A 26019-nucleotide genomic window follows, 5' to 3' on the forward strand; every position below is an offset into this window, starting at 1 on the left:
TACATATATTACACCCAACAGAGATCGAGCCTTTTAATATTAATCGTAAACAAGAAATGTAGTATTCCAAACTGTGCTTTAAAATTGGCATTAAATATTTCTACTGGGACTACCACATCAAACTGCTAAAGGAAGTCATGCACATTCTAGAAAAAGGTAGGTTTTACTCTGTAATTTCTGTAAATGCAACTGCATATTTCCAGAAAAAAATATTTAGTGAATGTAACACTCAAGCAGTACTAGAGAGAAGATATTTTAATCCACTTACTTCACTAACAGGAGGAATGTTGAGCTTTGGTACTTTGTTCTTTGAACTAGGAGTGTTCACTTTTCCTTCCAGCAGTGTTCCAAAGGCCTGATTTCCATATCCACTCTCAATTTCTACTGGGGGTTTCAGTTCAGGTGAGTCATTGGGTACCTGGTCCTGGCCATCCATAGGCCTGACATAAGCTGTAGGCTTTTGCTGGACCATGCTGTTTTTACAGTGAAGTCCTGGTGGGAAATTCTGAGTTGAAAGACCATTGTTTGCAGTTAACAAAGAAGTGGAAGGAAGTGGAGATCCAGAACCATGGCCTACAAACTCAAGCTCTGTGGGTGACTTTGAATGACTGTTTTCTTTGTAAGTGTGTTCTCCAGGTGCTGACTTTGCATGAGTGTGCCTCCTCGAATGTGAAGATGTTGCCATAGCATTTGCTTCCTCAGTTCCCCCACTTTTATGCTGCTCACTCTGGAAATTATAGAGATCTTCATACCTGCCCTGTGACTGGTCATGAGAAGAGCTGTGCTTTGTCCGGCTCTGCTGACCACTGGATTGGTTCGGCTGAGCCCCACTGGAGTTGTGACCACTGCGTGACCAGTCTGTCCTTGACTTCCTGCTGCTCTGGTGGCTGTGTAGCAAAGTAGAATTAGATGACAATGAAGAAGGCGGAGGCATTGATGTTGATGAGTTGCCGCTGATCTGATGAGACGGAATCATCCGGTTCCTCGGTTCTGGGAAAAAGTTCTGTTCATTTTTGTCAATGGGTGTCTGTGGGACAGAATTCTTTGGGATTCCTACAAGGTGGCTCTGGTTGGAGTGGTTGGTTAACAAATCCTTCATCTCATCATAATTTCCCAATGTGTTCTGGACACGGTTTGCAAGGGCATCGCCTTTATTTGTCTAAAATATCAAAAAACAACAACAACAAAAAAAAAGACAAGAAAAGCATGAGTAAATTCATGATTTACAAGTTACTGCTCAGAATAGTTTTCATAGAAGATGGCAAATGTTAGCTGTTTAATGGAGTCATGCTGACATTTAATTAAATTTCAATTACATTTTGCACATGTTATGTAAGAAAAACCTATCAATAACTGTGTTCAAAGAATCTCTTGAAATGGGTTTGCATCAGTAACACTTGTCTACTGCTTCCCATTTTCTTAAATATGCTCTCAGAAAAGTGTTTAAATTGCATCAGTTATGGATGTTAGGCGCAAAATAAGATGGGTTTATGTTAGAGACGTTGGGCACATTTCATATCGTGCAAAACACAAAAGTACAATTACTGGCTACTGAGCATTTGAATTGAAATCACACAGTTGATATAAGTATGTCATTGCTCTTTGACCCACAGTCTTGCCATAAATAGAAGCTGGGTAGCTGTAACAGCACCAAACTCTTCTCTCCTGTTTAACTCCAATTACTTTTCCATAGAAAATACAGTTTGACCTGAAGTATCTACCATCTGAATCCAGAGAACAAAAAGCTTCTATCACATGCTATGGTAGGTTCAACTAAAAGATCATTCAAAAATATTTTCTTATAGAACATAAGCAGACATGATTGCCACATTGTTAAGCATCAAGATTCTTCCACTCTCTGCAAGCTGGTTGTATTTCTTAATCCTGCTTTTCTCTGATTTCCAGTAATTATTAAATAAACACTGAGTCATCTTTGTTTCACTGCTATTATACTTCTCCTTTTAAAGCATGAAGTTTATTTTTCCTTTTCCGTTTCACTTGTAAAAAGCTGGACAAATAAGCTGGAAGATATAATTAATACACAGCTGATTTCTTCTCTCTTCCTGTTCTAACTCACCCCACAGAGATGCAAAGCAGCAGCCTTCCTACTGACCTTTCTGTTCCATTGAAGTGACCAGCAGAGAACTAAAACATCTTATTCCCCATGCTCATGGCTTTACAAGAGTCAAAGAATAAAAACCAAAGCTGAACTACCGTTCCTGTTCATGCAGATGGTTCACTTCTACAGTCTGGAATTAAATGACAAAGTTATGTCATGATACAGCCAACTCTACTTCTGTTTGGAGGGGTTTTTTCACTCAATAAAACAGGTAGTGCCACAGTCCAATGGTGCCTTAATACCAGGCCATAAAGATGGGGAAAATCAGCATTAGGAGCTTGTGCTTGGTTAGACAGTGTCACAGTTCTTCGGTGAGGGATCCTACAATGCTCCTGATCGCATTTTCCCCAAGTATTAAAGAGAAGTTTGAGTGATGAAAAAATTCATGCATGGATTTCTCCTGAAATATCTACTTATATTAGCCACTGCTGAACTAGTCAGAGGATGAGAAGAGTATTGAACATGCCATAAAAAATGTTTTAAAAAAGAAGGTCATAAATGTAAATTTCCTTTTGCTCATTCTCAGGGATTGCAACATATATTAGCACTACACTGAGACAGTGATTTTAAAATTGACTGTTCAATGTTGTTTCTGTCCCTATACATTTTACCAGTGCTCCTAACTGACACAGTTAATAATCCCAGTTGTGGAGAATCACGAATCACTTTAATTCACTAAGTCCCTAGGCTGGTCATTTTAGTGGCAAAAATTATATTCTAGCTAAGCCAAGAATAAGCTCTTTGTATATGAGCAGTCCCCTTCAACTGAGTTGCACATTGAGCTGTTTGGGTAGCAGCCAAAACCAGGCTTTCTCTGTTCAACCCCCAAATTTAAAACAAGGAGATTCCATTGTGCTTAAGGGCCCAGCAGGAATTACATACTTGTTCTGTTTCCTCCTTGCTCAAACACTTTAACTCCTTATAAGATAGAACATGGGAAATAACAGTATCAAAAAAATCCTGACCACCAGCTTTCACTGCTGTGGTTCAGCTACACTTCCAGGGAACATTTAGCTTACTTCCCAGAAAGCACAAGTTAAAAAAAAAAAAGGTACTGACAGCATACCATAACTGCAACACTTCAACATCCCAGCACACTAAATGGCTCTTGTCTAGATCCTCACAGAGAAAATGTTTTAACTTTAAAGCAGATCTGTTCAATAATTTTACTGGAAGTACCTAATTCTCTCAGTGTATTTTATTTTACATGTCACATGATGATAAATACAACTTTGCTAGATATTAACTCTATTTTATGCCTAATATTCACATCGTGGGGATAGAAGACATTGTATAAATGTTAGGTATTATTATTAGTAGTAGTCATAGTCCTTTACAGGGAATATTAATAAAAATATATTTATTGAAAACCTTGGAGATTAAATTATTTTAAACATCCTTAGTGTATTTTAAGTACACTAAAGCTCATATCCAATGCTAACTGAAGTCAATGGAAGGATAATTACTCTCTTCAGTGGCCTTTGAATCAGACTGCAAAGTAAAAAAAGGTATTATTAATGGTAATTTGGCTTACATTTAAATAAAATTAGAGCACACAAAACTAAGCTCAGACTTAGGCATCACATCACAATCTGAACAAGCTCAGCAATGTAGCGCACTGTTCTATCAGTATTTAAGACATAAGGCATAACATTAATGTTTTTACTTTATTTCTACAACAAATTCAAGGCTCTCACAAGAAACACAGGATTCTTGACAAGCCTGGATACCAGCAAGAGAAACAGAAAATCCAGTCATAATTTCTGCTTGCTCTTTGTTACTTCCAGACTGGGGACAATTTCTACCTTCGTATGCTGGATAATTGGCTGATTACTTAAAGAAAACCTCTGTACATCTTTTTTTTTTGAACAGCATGCTGAATCACGATTTTGTTGGTACCAAGGAAATGCAGTATTTTGAGTATTCCAAGGCATAAATTATATGCCTGGTTTATGACTCATGGTTAGTAGCATTCCCCCTCATTCTGAGCTTCTGTTAATTTACAAAAGGCATATTTTCCTGCATTTGCTTCTATTTCTTTCAAAAGCTATCTGTAATAGAATCTTACTGGATGACTAATTTGCTAGCTAGCTATTGCATTATCATTTTACAAAGAAAAGAACTAATGCACTCAAACTTATAGGCCCCACTTACAAGTGTTTTGTGAAAATTTGTGTGAAACTTGAGGTTTCATAATTCGTTCGCTTCCTTATGCCTCACTGTTAAACTAACCTTCACAGATTAGAAGCTGAGATCTTTTTTAAGCTTGAAAAGCATGGAGGGGCTTTACCTGAAAAAGACAAATGATTTAATGTTCACCAAAGGCTTCGCAATGGAAATGCTGCCCATTGGGTTCTCTTTCTCAAGCTGAACTCCTCTGAGGCAATTCCTTTGAAAAGTAACAAAAATACTCCTACTGTTTTATTTTAAAATACTTATCTCTGCATAATTCAAAACATTAAAAGGTATCAACAAATCAGTAGTAAAATTACAGCTTCTCTCAAGAAAACTCTGACATTGTTTTTTCAAATGTCTGTTACTGTTACACTGCAGGCCCTTCTCTCATCCCTTCTGCAAAATCAAGCCTGAACAGGTTGCACCAGGGTTTGAAGGTAGGACCTGAAACTCACATTAAAGAGCAACACAACCCCTACTGCCTGACCTTCCCAAAATAATGCTGGATGTCATCACATTGTCAAATGTGTTCTTTTCCCACATGAGATAGTGGAGCTTCAAAAAGAGACATTTATCTTTTAACAAGCATGGAAAAATGTATTTTATACACCCACAGAAATAAGTACCTCTTTTCACGTAAGTGCACACATACATAAACTACAAAGAATCAATGTAGAAACATGCATTTGTCCAAAACTATAACGAACACCTACATTTTATTTGACAGAGGGAAAGAAAGAGACTGCAACAGCTAAAGCAGAGAGATGATAGATGAAGGCAGATACTCCACACATCTCATGATACACAACGGCAGTAGGTTCCATGAGAAAATCTGAGCTCCTTTCTCTGCAACTTTTAATATCCTCTATTTCTTAGTGCACTCTTAAAACAGCTGCCAGTTGTTCAGTCTTTAAAACTTCAGAAACAGCAGTGGTGGTATGCCCTACCCTGACAGTCCCTCCTCTGGATACTGTTGAAGAAAATGAGGGAGGAATGATAAGTAAGGACACTAGGTGTGGGAATAAAAAAAAAAGAAAAAGAGATGTTTCCTATTCCTGAGACCTGCTATTCCCAACCTTCTCTTTGTCATTGTAGTCTCCATGTTAGCTCCCACCTCCAGATCTTTCAGAAATGTATCAGCTGTACCATGAGCTGATGCTCATCAGCAGAGCCAGCCCAGTGAGGATGTGGACCTTAGGCCCATCACAGGCCACAACACTTTGCTGGGCAGTGTTTTCTCTCACTCTGCTCCCACTGAGTATGACCAGAAGAGACAAGTGCAGCTTCTTGTGTGCACAAGCCTTGAGTCTCATGAACGCAGAAACATCTGAAGAAATTCAAACTGCACATGCAGGATATTTGTTGTCATGTCAAAGTCTCTTCATTTTGTTTTAGAATAAATGCAAACAAACCCCTGAATTTAATTTTGCACTTCATTAAGAATAAAAATCACTACATACCCACAAAGAGTTAGATTCAGCTGTTATTGGTGCCTAGGAAACTACTGTGGCTGGGTCTTAGCAATACAGAACTTAAAAAGGAAACTGGTCTATCACTTCATCCCTTTTTTTCTCCTAGAGTAAAGAAGGCAAGACCTAGCTTTCCTATTTAGCTTTGCTTCTACCTGTTTTTTTCAAATTTAAGACTGATTTAACTACTATTTAACTACTTTTGCATACAACTTTCTCTCAGTTTTTATCGTTCACAATTTATAATTGTAACACTTTTTTAGGGCTGTATTGTATTACATTTTGCTTAATTACGCAAAGTTACAAACTTCTCTGCCAAGTAGGTGTAAAGCAACTAAAAAAATTTGCCCAGAAAGACCATCAGGATAATTTTTGGTTTTTCACTCATTCCGATTTTGAAAAGAAACCACATGTTCAGTGTACACTTGATGAAAATACACACACACTAAATAGATCTAAAATCAGATATTGTCATTCTTATTATATAATAGATATTGGCAGTGTATGATTTTAGTTTTTGCCACAAAATTTTGCAGTGTTTTGCATATTGGTCTACCTCCTGAAATTCAAATGACCTCTTATATTAGTCTAATGGAACTATCCATACAATATTTACATAATATTGAGTAGCTACATGGACTAGTAATGTTCATCATGCTATCAGTCACTTACCAAGTATCTGTCACAGGTAAGGAATCTCTCAGCCTTGGGTAAGGAAGGAATCTTTACCCCTGAGAGGTATCCCTGCTCAAGCAGAGGGTCACCTGGGGTGCAGTGCAGCTGCACTTCAGGGAGAGATAAAATTGGGCTCATCCTGGTGGCGGTATTTACAGGGTAAAGTAGTTGGCTGCTACTCAATAGAACGCACAAGATAGACGTCTTCACTTTAGCTCTGGTATCTTGTTCTGTACTTTGCTTACCTTCCACTTCGGGGTTTCAAAACCACCTTTTGAAATATTTGTCAAGATACCTTCACTCCTTGAACATGAGCCAGGGATTTTCCATCTGGCAAGTTCACACCAAGGAAAAAAGGTCTGTTGCTCCTCAGCACGCCTGAACCAAAGTACAGCCAGCAGTTGAGTGCATCTATCATACGTTGGTGGTCTGTCATTATTGCACACCATTTGATAATAATGGCAATCTTTTCTCCTCTTTTTTTAGGTGATTTTCAAAGAGCCCTCATGCTCCCTTACAGCTGCTAACAATGTAAAATGGAAAGATGAAGTGGTGGCCTTTCAATGGATGTCACTGATTGGGAGGAGAAAGAGATAAGGAAATTTACATTCTGATGAATTCTTTAGGGAATGTCTTACTGAAAATCAAAGCAGTGGAAATCATAATGGGGGACATCCCTTGGTGATGAAAATCTCAGGCAGCAAAGCTCCTTAGAGACAATAAGACTTGTAACTGAAGCCCCTTTTATACCCTTATGATCCCCAAAGATTCAATCCCCCAAAAGACTTCTTTGGATGGTTAAGATTGCACAAGAAAGATTATGGACTCATTATTTATATAGAGGACATTGGTTTTAACAACTCAGATATATTTTCTTCCTAAAAATGAAAGAACTTAGTGCTACCTTTGTAGATACAAACTCACTTGTAGAAATACCAGCTGCACATACTTCTACAGCAGGAATTTGCTGTGTGTTAAGAGGAACAAATCTTGAACTGGACTGTAACCAAACTCCTGATTCTGCCAATGCAACATGGGCAGCACGTTCAGTTTACTCTGCTGCCATATGCTGATTTGGATAATCAGTATATTCAAGAATGCAAGGCAGATGCAATACGTCAATTTCTTAGAGGTGATGAGAAGCTTTATTTGTACTTGTGTAAGACATCCTGAAAACGCAAAACATAACAATGTCATTTACCTTATAGGGTTCCCCGAAGAGGTTAAAACCTGAAGCAAAGAGATCTTCATCTTGCTGGACTTCCTGGTTTCTTCTCTCCCATTCCTTCCGCTTAAGTGCACTCCGGTCTTGCTCATAGTGACTGGAGAAAGACAAAAATGACAACACATTATTTTACCCATAATTTTGTTACACGTTTATTACTATCAATAATAGCAACAAAACATCAGAAACAATGCAACTCCTGAGGACAATTCTGAAAGAAACAGCCACTGAATAATTTTCCCAAATTTAAATCTGGAATCATAAAACTATGTAAAAATGGGCAGTAGGGCAGTCAGTACACTTCTAAAATGGAAAGTGTTTCAATGAAACAATGAAAATATTGTTTACAAATTAACAGAGCATTATACAGAAGAATAAAACACATTTTGACATCCTTGTACTAACAGCCTATAAACACGGGCACCTCCACACAAACACACACAACATGTGTCCACAAAGCATGGGTCTGTGCAGGGAAAGCAAATGTGAAGGCAAGGAAACACAGAAACATCTACAAATCCATTACATTAACCATCCATCCTAAAGCTCCAGTTCAACCTCATGTGATTTAGACCACCTAATTCTGTCCCACTTCTTAAAATTTATGTATGGCTTCATTGTAGATGTCAATGAGGGGTTAAATAAGCATTTTGTAGAAACAGGCTGCTGGAAGAGATTTTAGGATAGTTGATTCCAGTATCAGATAATTCTACACACAAACACGGAAAAGGATCTAACACCTCGGTGTAGCAACGGTGAGGGGCACTTATCTGTGTGTCAGCTTCCTTTGTGCACCTGCCAGATCTAGATGACAGGCTGAGAGACCACATTCACTTCTCCCCTGAATAACACTGAAGTACTTTGGTCTCTTGGCTCTGCAAACTACCTCCTGCTCCTCTGAGGGAAGAGATATAATTAAAACCCTGAAGGAGAGGGGAAAATAGCAAAGGAAAGAGGAAAGGAAAAGATGCATACTTCAACTTGCACTGACAACCTCCCATGTGACAAGCATTAAGGAACACTTCTGTGCTTTCAATCCGCATTTGATTTGTTATGGGGCTTTTGGCTCTGCTTTGTGTCAGTTAATTAGCTAATTGACAATCTGAATAGCAGATTCGGTGCATGCCCTGATGCTATCTGCAGTAAGCACAATCTCCCTGATAGATCCTGGCCATACATGCACACATCCACACACAGCCTGTACGTACAGATGCTTACATACAAACATACATATTCCAGCTGTAACAAAAAATAGTTAATTCTCCTATCTCTGGCAAGAATGAATTAAATCTCTATAGAGCTCCACTGCACTTGGAAGATAACCAAATATCTACAACTTTCGCCTTTTTAGCTCAGCGTGATGTTGTATTGAAAGCTTCACACCGAGAGATATAATGAGGAATGAACTGCACAGTGATGAGGCTTTAACAGTGTATAAAGTCACTGATTTCTGAGTGAAACCACAATTACTAATTTGAAGCACAAGCTAATTAAAACCACAGCTATGTATTTAGCCTCTTGTTATACCTACTGCAGTTTATAATTATGAGGACCTCTTTATCTACTCAATTAAAGTTCTTATGATTCAGGCAGGATGTGTTTGAACCTGCAAGCCCTGTGGAGAGCACAGGAAAGCATATGTCTGTTGCCTGATGACTCCACGTAGCCTTACACTTAGACACTTATTTTTTGTACAGGCAAGGAAAGAAAAAAAAGAGAAAGACATGCCACAGTAAGATATCAGAATAAAAAATATGAATTAATAATTGGTTTAAGCAATTCAAGACCACTCAGACTTGGATTGAATAAGGCTTGATTATGGCTTGTAAACTGAATGCAAAGCCACCTACATAGGCTGAGCTGAATGATTTCCATCCATGTTTTCTTTCTACAAATTAGAAGGCTGAAAATATGCCATGTTTTGTTTTATTTAATTAGTTTATAACACCTCCTGATGTACTGACATCACTAACATCAAGCACAAGCTCCAGAACACTGTTATAATCAATGCTGTATTTTTGCAGAAGGTATACTACTGTTTGCTGGTTTCCTGAGGAATATAGAAGGGAATCTGTTGTAAGGATAGTCACTTCACTATTCTACACATGACCAGATTGCTAATGTTACACTATAAATCACAAGAAACTTGTTCACTAAAAGGTGAAGGGGAGAATGACCATCCATTCCTTTCGTACCCTAAATCAAGATTATAATCCACAAATATGGGAGTAAGTGAATGCAAGCTGTTTCCCAAACTGGTACCCAAAGACGAGGCCAAGGCTGATTCCATCTCTCCCCAAAGGTTTGCTGGAGTAGGGGGTGGGGTTAACCCAGAAATAATCTAGCCTAGGAGCAGTAAGAATAAACTGTATTTATCCCTCTCATGGGGGATCTTTCAAAAGATTTCTCTGGCAGTTTGACCCACAGAGTGTGTTATGGATGGGTGGTGAGGTAATTGGCTCTCACAATGATTTTGTGTGTTAAAGAGGTTTATTAAGGTTTAAAGTTCTTTTCATATGTGATTCTGTTCTTGTAGTTTGGTTTTGGATCCCTTTTTGTTCTCCCTTCAATCCTCTCTTCTCTCATCCATGTTGCCATCAGACAGCTCTGGTCATCTCAGTGCTGCCAGAGACATGTTGGGGAAGGGCTTGTATACCTGGCCCTTGCATGATACAGCTGGGGATGGGGAAAGCTCCTGGCCGGGGAACTTGGCTTGGTAACACCTCACCTCCAGTCTGCTTGTGAGAAGGTCTCGACCAATGAACATCAAAGGAAAGTTAACCGGCAGACTTTGGGAGGGCCAAGTATAGATAAGGAAATATTATAATATGTATGACTGCTCATAAATATTCATGTGGCCGATGCAAGCCCCGCCCCCCGGTGTATTAAAGGTGGAACTGCCATTTTGGCATCAAGCCACACTCCCAGCGCTGTCCCTTTTGCTTTGTGTATTTTTATTTGGTTCTCAATAAAATTTTCATAACTCATTCCCATTTGGGGTCTGAGTCACTCATAACAATTTCTGGGGGCTAGTCCGGTATATATGCACTGGTTCTGGGGGTCTTGAGAGCATTCGTGTGGGGCGGCCCACGCCGGGCTTTTACTGGACCCTTAGACCCGAGCTGGGTTACCGGGAATGATGAGGAGAACTCGCAAAGCAAAAGCAAAATTCCCTGATCTTTTCTTTTCCGTGGCCCCTTTAAATTCACATGACAAAGACTCGATCCATACGCATAGAAGGAAGTTGGCCAGTGCCCATAATCCAAGTGCAGGAACCTCAGCTCTGGACGGTACTGCACGGGAGCCGCACCTGAGTCAGTCAGAGCACAGAGCATGCTCGGGCAGACAGCTGGACCGAGGGAAAGCTCCAGCGCCGCGGCGGGACGCCAGGTAAAGGAGAGGCGGGGGAATATCTGAGGGCGGGACGAAGGGCGACAGGCAGAGAAGCGACAGAGACACGCGAGAGGGAGAAAGAAGCAGGGAGCTAATAAGGGGTGGGGACGCGAAGTGGGAAGAGGAAAGCGGAAGAGAAGCGGCGAGGCTCAGAGGGGAGGATAGAGCCCCGAAGGAGCCCCGGAGAAGGGCTCGGCTGCCTGGCGAAAGGGCAGCTGCAGCAGGGCGGGAGAGAGAAGGTGGCAGGGAAGCGGGAGACGCGGAGGAATGGACCCCCAGAGGAGCCCTGAAGGAGGGCTCGACTGTGGAAAGGCAGTGGTAGCAGAAGAGGTTCCCAAATAAAAGAGGGGGGCTGACTGCTGTACAAGAGGGCAAAGGCAGAATAGGGAACAGAAGGGAGCCCCAGGTTTGTAACATGGGACAGGGGGGTAGTAAAGTAAAGTCCAGGAAGAAGAGTAAAAAAGTACCTATGAATATACCCCCAGACTCTCCCTTAGGACTAAAGCTATCTCAATCGAATTATAACCCTGATACAAGGGAGAAAGATAAAATAAAGATGATGCAATACTGCATGATAGAGTGGACAAAAGAGGAAATACGACCTGATCATGTACATAGGCCTGAGTATGGGTCATTTGAGAAGTGGATTTGCCAAGCCCTACAAATGCATGGGAATGCCGAAGAATGTTTCAGTCGGGAGGCGTGAATTTGCAGCCTGCTGGAAAGGGGAGATTTCTCCCTCAGAGACCAAAACTTCTAAAGTATCTGAGAAAAAGGAATGGGACCCTTTAGACCACTTACCTCCGACATTCCCCATTGCCCCAGGTGCACTGGTACCTCCAGAAGTATCACCATTTCCCATTGCCCCAGATGTACCAGTACCTCCAGCGGCACCCGCACCCTCCATTGCCCCAGGCACAATGACACCGTAGAAGCACCAGTGCCCTCAGAGAGGGTAATACCCTTAGATGGACCCAGCTAGAACACCAAGAGTAGGGCAATATCAAAGTGTGAGAATGAGAATCACCAGGTCAGGGTATATCCCCTCAGAGATGTACCGATGGGTCGGGCACAAGGAGGGGTAGGTTTTGTAAATATTCCTCTCAACTCTTCCAAAGTACAGGCTTTTAAGAAAGAATTAAAAGGATTATTGAATGACCCCACTGGTTTGTCAGAACAGGTGGATCAGTTTTTAGGTCCAAACACTTGAGACGAAATACAGTCCATCCTAAGTATACTATTCACCCAAGATGAAAGGTAAATTATCAGGATAGCAGGTATGAAAATCTGGGATAGAGAACACCAAAATGGACTGCAAAATGGGGGGAAAAAATGCCCATACAACACTCCCCTTGGAACCACAACAACGAGGAGGGGAGATGAAATATGAAAGACTATAGGGCATTGGTAATTAGAGGAATAAAGGAAGCTGCTCCCCAGAATCAGAATATTAGTAAAGCTTCTGGTGAATAACAAGGAGAAACTCCCACAGAATGGTTGCAAAGTCTCAGCAAGAATATGAGGCAATACTCTGGCATAGACCCAGAGACAGTGGCTGGTCAGGCACTATTAAGAGTCAACTTTGTCACATATGCCTGGCCAGATAGCTGGAGAGAGTTGCAAAACCTTGAGGACTGATTGGCAGGAACAAGGGTTGAATGAACTATTGAGAGAGGCTTGGAAGGTTTATGTTGGAAGAGAAGAGGAGAAGGTAAAGAGAAAAGCCAAGGTTATGTTAGCATCAATAAGAGCAGAGAATCGATCTGTTAGGAGTTGGACCCCTCAACAGGATAGGGGGGGAGGTCAACAGAGGATGTTCCAGGATGATAACAGACAGGGTGGAGGGAGAACAAAAGATCAAAATCAAGGTCCCATATGTTTTTATTGTGGAGGAAAGGGGCATCTAAGGAGGGATTGTCTTCAAAGGAGGAAGGAAGTTTGTTTAAGAAAGTACAAAAAAGAAACAGAAGATTGGGGTGTCAGGGGCTCTATACCATCATAAGCTTTTGATAACCCTACAATTAGGTCCCCAAGGAGAATAATTTGAGTTTTTGATTGACATAGGAGTTGAGAGATTAAATAGAGTGACCCCTGGGGAAGCCATGATACAGAAATGGGAGATATATTATTAGTACCAGGGGTGGGATGTGATCTCCTTCGGAAGGATTTGCAAGTACAATTGGAGTTGGGATATTCCCAAAAGGAAGGGGATGGTAATCAAACTGTTCAAATGAAAAGAAATAGAAACGATAAACCCAATTGTATGAGCAGGACCAAAGAATCAGGATAAATTAGACATGATGCCTATTATGATTTAAATAACTGATATAAGTCAACCAATCCAAGTTCATCAATATTCTATCCTCTCGGAAGGGTGTAAGGGATTACAATCTGTTACTGATTTTCTTATCTTAAACAGAACCCTTGGGCTGTGTATGCTCCCCCTGTAACATTCCTACTCCCACCTGTTAAGAAATCAGAGTTGTGTATGTTGCCCCATAACATTCCCACTCCACCTGTTAAAAATCAGATGGTACTCATAGACTGGTACAGGAATTAAGGTAAGTAAATGAAAGGACTAAATAACTGACATCCCGTAGTCCCTAATCCATATACCCTTTTAAATCCTGGAATGAACAACCACTGATGAAAATTGGAAGGTCCTTTTCAGGTACTGATAAGATAACAACCAAGACAGCCATCAGAACCACTGGACGAAGGTGAACCCCGCCAGTGGAGTTAAAGGACCTGTAAACGAACTCTGCCAGTGGAATGTAACATCATTGCCCGGACAGTTGAGGGTGACCCTAATGTGGGACACTAAGCCCTGATGTGGCAAGCAGACTGCCCTTTCATTGACAGACTATATTGGTGTTTCGGGATACCCAAGGGATAAAAACTGTATAAACTCCAACATCATCCCTGAGACAGTCTGATCTCTCCACAAATGTGGGGGGGTGGGAGGGGGTGTCTGGAATTACAACCTTGGAGGTCAACAAGATTTTTGCCTTTGCATGCCAGATAAAGCTCTGCTTGGACTTTTGAAACCTACAGGGTCCTTCCTAGTTGCATGCCTTGTCTGAAATATCCCAGTGTAACACATTCTAGTGTGGCCAGTATTGGTAGGGTAATCCTCTCAACAGACAATCTCACCATACAGTAATTTTGTGTTGTGGATTTGAACCATTGTGAACTAACCAAAAGCCAATGAGAAGAAAACATCAACAAGAGTGAAACCCTGTATTTCCAATGCTGCCAGGAACTCTGTATGGTATGAGATGAGTCTACAAGACCAGAGGGCAAGACCAGATGGATACCCCTATTCACCATGTGTTGTATTGTGTTATTTTATTGTTATTAGATGGTTTGTTCCATTGTTTGTACCCCCCCCCCGTTATAATTCAGTTGCCCTAATTCCCGCCTTCCCTTGATCAATCAACCCAAGTACCTTCCCTGTCCCTCACTCTAGTCCCTGCCCCGGAGATTGTCAATCCCTCCTAGCCCCTCCTATCCTTCTAGTATCTTCTGTATCAGTCAACCCCTTCTTAGCACGATTTGATGTTACATGTATTTCCCCGCCTATGTTTCCCCCTATTGGTTGTATGTATAATCAGCCCTGCCTTATGTTACACCCCCAAACTGTAGCAATTGGTTGCTGTATTTAAGTTGCTGCACACCTGTGTTCCCTGCCTTTTGTGGTTCCCTTCCCTCGATCCCAGTTGTCTTCCCTCCCTCAATAAATCCTGCTTCCCCGGAACCTCAGAAGGACTCTGTCTCAATCCTTTGCTCCTCCCCGGACGCGTGTACGGCCGTTAGGGTTCAGAGCCCTACCCACATTCCGGGTTCCCCTGAATCCTGGAAGTGGGCCACTCTCGGCGCTGGTCTTGCCTTCAGGAGCTAGCTGGGCGAGTCGGTGCAGGGTGGAGAAGGCGGGCCGCATCAACCATGTAAGGGGCCAACTATTGGCAGCAACCCCATAGGCTGTGTCAGTGGGACTGGGAGTCCTACTGGACCTCTGGTGCTTATTCCATTCCTTATTCTACTCTTTATCTACTCAGAGACTCAAGCAGACCCCTGCCGGAAGTATTATCAAAATCTGTATTATGAAAATACCTGGGGTCCTTATCTGGTGGCCTACACTTAAGTAGGGTTTGTTACGACCTGAAGAAGCTAGAAACTTGCAACATTCAAGGACAAACCTACTGGGTGGCGAAGAATTTAGGACCAGGAGGAATAAAGATTGGGTTGAGATGCCCATGGGGAGAAAAATGGATCTGTTTCTCTAAGACTGGACGTTGTGATATCTCAGATGGAGGTGGAGTATAAGATCTGATAAAACAATAATAGAGGATACCGCCAAAAGGCTGACATGTCCACCTGAATCCACCCGTGAACAAAAACCAGATATATATATACAAAGATACAAGACACACTGGAGAATGAAATAGAGCTACCTAAATGGGGATGGAACCTATTTGTGGACCATGGGGAAGAATAAGCCGGGAATCCAATCTCACTAACTGTGAGTATGTGGAGGGACAGTCAATGACCAAAGAGTGGCCCTGGAATGGGGTAAGCTTAAGTCCTGTGGAGTTACTAAAATGTAATCAAACTGAGGGACAAAGGACTGATAGACTCAAAGGGTGAGTACTAAGCTCCAAGACTACAGGAGAGGAGTGCATTTGCAGAACTGGGAGGGCCTTCTCTAAGAAAGTAGAAAAGACTCCTTGTATTGTCATAAAAGGTATAAGATAACTAATGGAACAAACATCTGGTGGGTTCCCTCAGCTCCTCAGCAGCTGTGGAGAATGAACAATGACTCACAGTGTCAACACGGTAGGGAGGAAATTCTCTTCCAATGCAACGTGAGTTCTTCCCCTGAAACAATCAACCCATATGAAGATATTCCAAGAATAGCTCCTTACTGGTCAGGTATAGGAAACACCTCTAAGATGTGGATGACCCCAAATGGCCTGTTCTGGAGTTGTAGAAAGAGAGCCTACACAAATTTACCCCCAGAATGAAAGGAAGCTGTACCCTGGGTTTAATCTAACCAGGTTTTTCCTACTGCCTTTGCAAAAAGGGGATAAATTAGGAGTACCAGTGTATGAAGACGTAAAACGGTCTCAAAGAAACCAGGACTGGAGGTACCCAAATGTGGGGAAAGGATGAGTGGTCCCCAGAAAGGATCCTAGAGACCCTATGGACCTGCCACCTGGCCTCAAAATGGCAGTTGGGGTTACCAGACTGCTATATACATACTTAATAATATGATTACAGGCTGTGGTTGAGATAATAACTAATAGAACTGCCTCAGCCTTGGAGTAAATAACAAAACAAAAACGCAAACCAGGGCAGCTGTTTATCAAAACAGATTTGATAAACAGCTATCTATTAGACTATCTATTGGCCAAGGTGGGAGGTGTGTGTGGAAAATTTAATACATCAGATTGTTGTTTACAAATAGATGATAATGGAGGGGCAGTGATAGATTTGGCAAGGGAAATAAGAAAGATCGCATACATGTACCCATTCAGAAGTGGGAACCCATATTAAACAGTGCTTGGTGGAATAAATTATTCGGAGGGGCTTCGTGGAATAGGCCAGGATTTATAATATTATGTTCTTTGGTGGGATTCCTGTTTCTTCTCTGTCTAATACCATGTTTTATCAGTTTAACAATCAGTGTGGTACCGAACATGCATTTGGTAGCTATACTTGCAGATCAAAAAGAGTTTGTAGGGCCTCCTCAGAGGGTCATGACAAAATAGGAGACCCGCTAGAGGAAGCACAACTAATATACAAAAGGTATGAACTAATGATACGGGAAAAGAATTCAACATACAGCCCAAACCAAATAAAATCAAATCTAAGAAGAACAAATTAATGAAAGCTGTCTTTCACTGGATTTTGAATGAATTGATGTTAAATTATTAATTGTATTAATTAAATATTGTAATATTGTTAGTGTTGTGGGATAGTGATATGTGTTGTGGGGTGGTTGATGCTGTTGTGGTGGCCCAGTTACGAGGTTGATTTTTGCAAGGATAGTTTTGAGTGTTGTGGAATAGTTTTACATTGAACGAGAAGCAGGAGTGGATTACCAAAATCAAAAATGAAAATCATTGCTTGAGCCACATGACTTATCAAAAGGAAGAGAAGGATTGCTATGGATGGGTGGTGAGGTAATTGGCTCTCGCAATGATTTTGTGTGTTAAAGAGGTTTATTAAGGTTTAAAGTTCTTTTCATATGTGATTCTGTTCTTGTAGTTTGGTTTTGGATCCCTTTTTGTTCTCCCTTCAATCCTCTCTTCTCTCATCCATGTTGCCATCAGACAGCTCTGGTCATCTCAGTGCTGCCAGAGACATGTTGGGGAAGGGCTTGTATACCTGGCCCTTGCAGGATACAGCTGGGGATGGGGAAAGCTCCTGGCCGGGGAACTTGGCTTGGTAACACCTCACCTCCAGTCTGCTTGTGAGAAGGTCTCGACCAATGAACATCAAAGGAAAGTTAACCGGCAGACTTTGGGAGGGCCAAGTATAGATAAGGAAATATTATAATATGTATGACTGCTCATAAATATTCATGTGGCCGATGCAAGCCCCGCCCCCCGGTGTATTAAAGGTGGAACTGCCATTTTGGCATCAAGCCACACTCCCAGCGCTGTCCCTTTTGCTTTGTGTATTTTTATTTGGTTCTCAATAAAACTTTTATAACTCATTCCCATTTGGGGTCTGAGTCATTTGTAACACACTGTGTGACTCTTCAGCAAGATCACGTCATGGTGAAGTTATAAGACCAGTCTCACGGATCTAGTCTAAGCAAGATTTTATATCCTGTGTAAGTAATGTTTACTATGAAAGCATTTCCATCCCAGGACTGTCAGCATTCACTTCAGAAAAAATTATTATTCAGAGTTAGAACTGCATTTTACAGTTTCACAATGGCTTCCTTGGCCTGGGGTTTCAGGGTGAAATCTTGGGCACATTCAAATCAAACAATATGGCTACTGAACACAGAGATCACAGAGCACAGCACACAACACTTCTTACCCTTCATGTGAGGTTACAGCATTTTGTTATCTAAAAGACAGCTCAGGTCACAAGCATGCAAAGTATTTAGGAAACCAAGTGAGGCATATCCTATCTGAGAAAAAGCAGCAAAGACTCCAAGTCTACTAAATAGTCTTTATGACACATTACAAAACCACAATTCAAAAACCATGAAAACAGCACGGGCATAATTCAAAGTGGCATAATCACTTTAAAATACATTAACTTAAGCTAACACAGTGTTTAGAATGTTAATATTAAAAGTCTGAAAATACAGTATTTTCCAATACAACACAGTGAAGTATTTCTCTTTTATTGTGTTTATGAAACATTAATATTTCAGGCACCCAAGGGGTGAGTACATGGCACACCTCAAGCCCTAGATCCCAACAATGTTTACAGACTACAGAACTGTGAGAATCCATGTTACAACACAAGCAAAACCCTAAGTAAATTGTTACCACTGCTTCAATTCAAATCCCACTCATATATTCTCTTGTGAGAACAAGAAAAAAAAATAACAAAATTAAAGCTGCATTTTAAACTTTCTATTGGCAGAGTCACAGGGAAGCCTTAAATGTACAAAGTGTCTATGCAGAAGGAAGCGGTTCAACCCGTCAGGTACATTACTTGGTTTATTTCTCTGCAAATGCACTTTTGCTATGAGAATGCTTGGCACGGCACTGATTGTGGCTATGGGAAGGTAAATATTGTAAGATCGTAGGCAGATTAGGATAACAACTTACTTGGGTTCCATGTAATTCAAAGAGGGATGCTGATTAGATCTTAAGGCTGCAGTGCACTGAGAACCTAATGGGATGCTCTCCTGAAATTCTTAATGCGGCCACAATGCAATCTCTGAGATTTGTGTTTAATTTTTAGCTTAACTAATGTTCTGTGAAATACAGATATGTGATTAGTGGTGAAGGTGTCAGTGAAAACTATCGTCAGATACTGTGAGGAACATCAGAGTTCAGTCTGTCTCACTAGTATGAGAAATACTTCATGACTCCTCTAAAGCTAGAAGAGCAAGATTTCACAATACAGACTTTTGTAAACATTTTATAAAAAGAAATATAGAAGAAAACAGCTGTAGGCCACAATATTCACTATATCCGAGAGGGCAGTTCCCTAGACAGAACTACTACATGACAATGCAGTTTAAATATGTGAGCTTTATTGTTTTGTTACCACTTATTAGATTAATAATTGAATTTGATTGGGGAATCCTGTACATTGATCTGAGAAGATGAGGAATGGTGAGCAGTAAGAATAGTACAAGAGCATGTGAGACCACCAACCTACAAATTATCAGTATGCTGGATATGGCAGAAGGAGTAGCAACTACAACTGTAATGTTGTTTTAACACTGGGGCAGGCTGCAAGTGCATTTTGAATAACAGCATTTGATATTTAATGCCTTACAATCAGAGCATCACACATCCATTTTCCATTCCTCTCAGCTACAGGCACCCAAAGGGACAGTGATGAGCTGATGCCCTGTGATAGGCCAGGTGCTCAGCCCGTGTGAGTCTGCAGGGCGTCAGCAAGGACGGCAGAGCTGCACCTTCACGCCCGCTGCAGCCAGTGATGGCTGCAGAGATAATCTGGCCCAATCCCTGGAGAACAGAGAAGAGGAGGAGGTGGCTGAGACAGAAGGAGGTTATATCAAGGCAAAAGATAACAAACATGCACATAGGTTTTGGACTGGAAGCTAAAAATGTGGATTTGGCAATAAGTGATGAAACTCAGATATGCTCTAGCTAGAAAAAGGAGAACTAGAAGGAGATTAAAATTTGGGGCAGTGGAAAGTGCAGTGCAGTCATCTGTGGTGAAAGTTAGAGGATGTGGTGCAAAATAACTGGAGGAAAAAGCAAAAAAAACATTTTAGGACCGACTGCAACAAAGTAAGAGGTTATAGGGAAGAGTTAAAGGAAAGCTGATGAAATTAGACCAACAGCTAAAGGCTGAGCCCTAGGGGTTTGTTTTCAAAGTTGTGCTAACGAAAGCCACAGAAGTCTCCTAAAGCACAGAAGACTAGGAAACAGCCTGAAAGACTGAAGAAGGAGCAGAAGAAAGAAGTCAAGACCAGACAAGTTTGAAGGGGTAGTCTCTGTGATATTAAGAAAAGCAGAAGAGAGAAAAATGATCAAACACCTCATGTTGCAGATAAATCATGAATGAAACAGAACACGGCTCTGTTGATTCAGTCAAAACAAGAGCCCAATAGGGAAAGAATCAATAAAAAAGCAGGAGCAGAGAGTGACAGAATACATCCATGAAGATAAATGAACGACATCCAAAAAAGACAGCATTTACCCACAATTTAAGGAAGAAGTAGTTGCTCTTCTCAATAATATGTCTCAAATTCACAAAACTGCACACTACATCCAATCAAACACTTCCCTTTACTAGTTCCACCCCCCCTTAAAATATCAGATATGCCTGAATGATGAAAGAAGTTCTCAAACTGAAATGTTTGTAATTTGTAGAAGCAAGATAAAAACACAAGCTTCTAAACTAAGACACAGTGGATATAAAATGATACGAAATTTGAGAACTGAAAGTCCTTTCTCAAGGTTGTTGCTTCATAGTTTTTCCTTTGCCTGCAAGTACTCAGGAAGCTGGAGAAGTAAACTCGGAAACTGGGCTTCCTCAAAAACTAACTTAAATGCTTGCCCAAGGTGTTAAACATCCAAGGTATTAAACATCCCAAATCAAAACCTACTCATGAGTATATTTAACTTACAGGAGATATCCAACTCAGGTCAATGAGAATTGACCCCATGCTTCAAATACATGCTTTTCCTCACCTGTGCAATTCTTCTTCAATGTGAGTTAAAAACATTAAGGCAAAAACCATTTCACCTGGCAATCAACTTAGGTGAAAGATTACTTCTAACAAGTACATTAGAATGGGAATTCACCTCTGCATAACTCCAGTTTTATCTCACCATAACTCCACTGATTTCATGTAAAAGCAGAGTAACACAGCTCTGTGCAAAGGAAGAGAAACTGCCTTCTATGCAGATTCTCCTAGTATAAATGCTGGTATTTTAATGCATTTATTTCAGACCAAAAAAAGAAAAAAAGAAAAAGCCTAAGGTCTTAAATTTCATTGCAGGTCATAAAATGTATTAAGTTAATGAGAGGAATTTCAGAATCTGATATTTAGGCAGAAACATGGCCAACTTAACATATCTTTCCTGCTGATCTGAAGTCTTTGTTTCACTAGTGATAAACAATATAAGCACTACCACACTTAAAATAGCAAAATTCTTCTTCCTCTGTTTATCACCACTGAGCTTACATTTTTGTCCTGATAATTTTCGTACTTGAAAGAGACAAATCAAGCCATAGCAAGAATAGCTTTAAAAGTTCTTAGTATCTTTCATATTTAATGTTTACTTTAATGTTGTCTTCCTTTTAATAGCATGAATAGTTATTGAGAGTATCTAACACAGAATGTATCTATCACTGCACTTCAAGATAAATGATTTCTTTTAAAATACAGAATATTCTGTCTTTGATGTTCAACAGTTCTGCAGAGAAACACTTGAGATGGTCACTGGTTATCTATCCACATGAGCAAAATCTCTTCACAATTTGCATTAAAAACAATGCAATTCCAGTCACAGATTTAATAGAGAATACAGAAGATTAAAGCCTCCAAAGAAAATAACGCCCAAGAGACCCCTGGGGGAATTATGGAAATGTAAGCGAAGGGTTTGGCTAGTATTTGTCATATTCATCACTCTTTTTAGTTATTCCCACACATACCATGCACCTAGAAAATGTTATTTTTACCTCAGTTTTCTACTGTTTTTAGTACTATGCAGCCCCAAACCTTTCCTGAACACGAATTTGAAAGGTATGATTCTGGGGGAATGGATGGCAGAGATAAGCTCCTGAATAGTAAGCATATAAAGAATAGATGGGCTTTCAAAGGGGAGCATTTATTGTTTCGTGTATCATAGCACATTGTCTTTCAATATGATTAGTTATCAGTCTGAGTTATCAAAAACTGGGATGAAATAAAGCGCTAACGCAGTTATGCTTCATTGATGTCAGCTAGGGGAGCATGAAAATCTCCATGAAGTTGGGTAATTGATGTGTAAATCAGAGCTCAATCACTCTGTAATAGAAATGGCCCCACTGAAAGTATGGTTGCTGAACAGTATTGCAGAGGGGTGGGGAAGAAAAGAGAAACAGATTCAAGACTTATTTATTAGAAAATATAATAACTGGCAATTTACACAATTTTCTCTTTGAGGGAGAAGTGCTGTCAGAGACATTTAAATGCAAGCTGCAGATCACTATATTTGGGTACCCTTATTCAGCAATAATTAACTGTTTCTGTTTTATTAAAATGCTTGGGGACACTGTTATGGATATTTAAAAAGCAAATTAAATGAACATGTTCATCCTTTGAAAGGCAACACGTGTAAATGACATCAACAATTGTAATTTGCTTAACAGTGTGTGTTCAAGGTATGTTTTGGAGTCCTATTACAGTCTTCTTGTCAGTTTAAATTTGCAGTATGAGAAACAAAAGCAAAACAGAAAGAAAAGAGGGGGGGAAAAAGAAGCCTAAAGAGAAAAATGGTTATAACCACATCTTCAGAAGGACATAAAAGACAGTCATTAAAACATCAGTCACATAAAATAGCTTTCCAACATGCGGTATTTCTAAGAGTAAACATCTGATTCATGAAGAAAAAAGCTAGATTATGGGGTTATTTTTGTTGTATTTTTTCTTTAAATAAATGAATGCACATTAAGGTGTTGATACCAACTTCCCAGAAACACCTGGAATCCAGTATTCAAGTTATGACTTACAGTAAACCACTGATAAACTCTAACAAGCATACATAAATATGAAATTTAAAAGTATTTTTGGCATCAAATGAATTACGTTCAGGACACTAGAGCTGGATTAGGAAGCTTTATTAGATGGGTAATGTGCTGTGACTCTAAGGGGACTGATTACTACAAGGGAGGTGAATAGGAAAGGAGGTTCAACCTTAACTCTCAATTTCACTGCCTGAGTTTAACAGAATATAACATATTTCTAAATGTTTTTTGGTTTGGGGTTTTGCTGTTGGGGTTTTTTTGGTTTTTTGGTTTTTTTTTTGTTTTTTTTTTTTTTTTTGTTTGTTTGTTTTTTTTGTTGTTGTTGTTGTTGTTGTTGTTGTTGGTTTTTTTTGTTTGTTTGTTTCGTTTTGTTTTTGTTTTAATTTGATCTGTCCTGGGATTTGACATTTCTACAAAATTCACTGAAGGCAATGAAGCCATGAAGCCTTTCCCAAAGTATGTACTATGTTTCAGAGACAATTCTTAACGACTTCCTCACTTGCCATCATATTTCACATGTCCATCAGCACCAGCACTCTGTGTATTAATGTACTAAGTGTGAATATAGTTGTGTTTAGTTGCCTACTGTGCATTATTTTTCATTATACATTAATAGCAAATGTGGCACAGTACTACTACAGAGAGTGTATTTTACATATAATACTCCCAAGACATAACACTAATTTGAATCAATAAAAACCTTCTGACAGTGCTTGTTACAGTCTGTTTTTCCTTCACCTGAACACCTCAAACATTCCTTGGAAATGTCCATTTATTTTTTGTACATGTACCATTTTCAAAGATTAAAATGCATTTTAAAGTATAGAAACTCAAAATCTTCAACTTATCACTTAATGTGTACAGATTCTTATACCTAAGCAAAAAAACATTTTGGAACTCTAGTTTTGTCTTTATCTTTTCTCATTATTATAATTTATTTTTTTTTAAGTACTGCCACTCAAAATTTCCTGGGGACCTGTAGTATGTTTCCTTAAAAATGGAGTCCACATGTTTGTATTTACTTGAAACTTTGGCAATGATCTGCAAAAGATAGCAGAATAGACAGAAATAAATCTTGTCTTTTAAAAGAGTCACAAAGCAATCACTGATTAACACAACCTCTGGGTACAGATGAATCAGCAGAATCAACTGCTTGGGTATTTTACTGCAGAAATGCTCCTGTGTGCTCCTACAGCTCTGATAAATGCATTCATTTAATAATAGGCACCTCTGCTCCCTTGAGCATTTTCACATGCTGTGCAGCTCTTCAACCACGTTTTTAAACTTAACATGTGCTGAAGAATACCATCACAGAAAAATTAAGAATTCAGTTGGATGACTATTTCATTAATCACTTTTAGACTGAAAGAGAAGTCCATGCAAGTCTCAGTGTGCAGTGCACACATACAGGCTGATACAGACTACAGTGCACAAAAATAGTACTGTAAGCCTAACATAATTTAATTGCTTGTTATTTAGGATACTGTCTGGCTAAAGAAATTATAATTTACCTAAATTATTATTCTTCTCTCAATTGAAATCCTATATAATTGTCTCCATGTGTTTTGGTATAACCAGAGGAAAGGAAAAAATTGACTTAATAAATGCAAGGTCCTCTCAATTTAAATTCAAGTTCAGCCGCATCCCCTTTTCAATGCTGTTGTGAAATATATTGCTTATCTTGGGCTCTACCAAATTGCAGGAGATGCAATGATCTTGTAGTTTCATAAGGACTAGTGCTCATGAGGATGGAAAAAACCTAAAACATTTCAAACTCTGAATTTTCAGCCTTCTTCCGACAGATCTTAAAAAGCCACACAGAAACATGGTGCCTGTTACACACAGCTTAGAAGAGAATAATAATATTTTGTGCTTATTTTTCCTAACTATATTCAGAATCAGCAGGTCAATGGATTATCATCATCTTTGGCTTCTGGTGAGGAAGATAATCTATAACAAATACTGTTCATGCCTTCAGCAAACATGTAATGTTTATTCCTCATTTATAAACACAGCATCAAGTATGACAAAATAATTTAACCAAACCAGCACAAAGTTCATCAGCATTGCTGAGGTTGACGTCCTCTCTAAGGGCATAGTTCAACTTCAGCTGATGCTACTGGCAATTTTCCCAGTGAATTAAATGAGGGTTGGATGGGACCAAGCCATTTAATAATGACAAAAAAGCTAGATCTCAAAACACAACCAGCTCTAAACTGCAGCAACTTCTTGTTATAAACTAGATTTTCTGTTATATTCTTCATGCTAAACAGAGATTTTTTTTTTATCCAGTGTCAAGATTTAAAAACTCCTAAGTACAAATCAGCATATACCAGAGCTACAGAACTTCTATGGTCATTACTTAAAACCAATATTGACTGAAGAGATTTCCTGGTTGACAAAAGTAAATAAACAAAATACACAAATGCCTTGAGGAAAAAAAACAAAAAAAACCAAAACAAAACCAAAAACAAACAAAAAAATAGAGATCAAGTGAGATACCAAATGAGTTTCCTAATCTACCCCACAGGCCATTATCACCTTGAGCTAAAGACATACATATACATACTTATTTTTAGTGGTGTCACAGATTGTATACATGAAACCTCAACCAGCTGACTGAGGAATAATTAAATTTGCCTCTATACCACAATGAGCAGTGACACTGACACAGACACCAAGCAGCAGATCACAGACCCTGTCACAGAGAAAAAGTAAACCAAATGTAACATGCTCCCTGAAAAAAACCACCACCCTTAAATTTAACTCAACATGGGAATGCTGTGCAATTAGGGCTATGGCATGTAGATGTTATGCAGGTTTGAAATATGCTCTTGGAGTTGAAAGCTAAAAATGAGCACTTAATATTGTAAAATACTTCTTCAGACAGAGTAAAATCATAACAAAAATGTTATTTAGACTGGGTAAAACTACAGATTCATGTCTGAAATTACCTGAATTTTTAAGGTGGGTGTGATGCAAATTTTTATCCCAGTACTGCAATTCTATATCTGTCTATGCAATTATGTTTTGAATGTGTTTGAAACCTCACATCT

General features: G+C 39.6%; 1 protein-coding gene and 1 long non-coding RNA gene across 3 annotated transcripts in view; one reads left to right on the plus strand and one right to left on the minus strand.

Moving 5' to 3' along the window:
• The window catches only part of AFF2 (ALF transcription elongation factor 2), a 350200-nt gene that overhangs the window by 249462 nt on the left and 74719 nt on the right, over window positions 1-26019 (minus strand). For both annotated transcript variants that reach the window (XM_014881529.2, XM_014881526.2), the window contains exons 2-3: window positions 7640-7760; window positions 269-1159 (exon numbers count right to left, since the gene is read on the minus strand). In XM_014881529.2, the coding sequence (XP_014737015.1) occupies window positions 269-1159; window positions 7640-7760 (1012 nt within the window). The remainder of the gene's footprint in view (window positions 1-268; window positions 1160-7639; window positions 7761-26019) is intronic.
• Window positions 10744-14813, plus strand: LOC148222190 (uncharacterized). The gene is made up of 2 exons (XR_015806805.1): window positions 10744-11053; window positions 13728-14813. It is a non-coding gene; the product is annotated as an uncharacterized LOC148222190 (long non-coding RNA).

Source organism: Sturnus vulgaris, chromosome 14 (genome assembly GCF_052056855.1).
Source record: "Sturnus vulgaris isolate bStuVul1 chromosome 14, bStuVul1.hap1, whole genome shotgun sequence".
In the NCBI taxonomy this organism is placed as follows: domain Eukaryota; kingdom Metazoa; phylum Chordata; class Aves; order Passeriformes; family Sturnidae; genus Sturnus; species Sturnus vulgaris.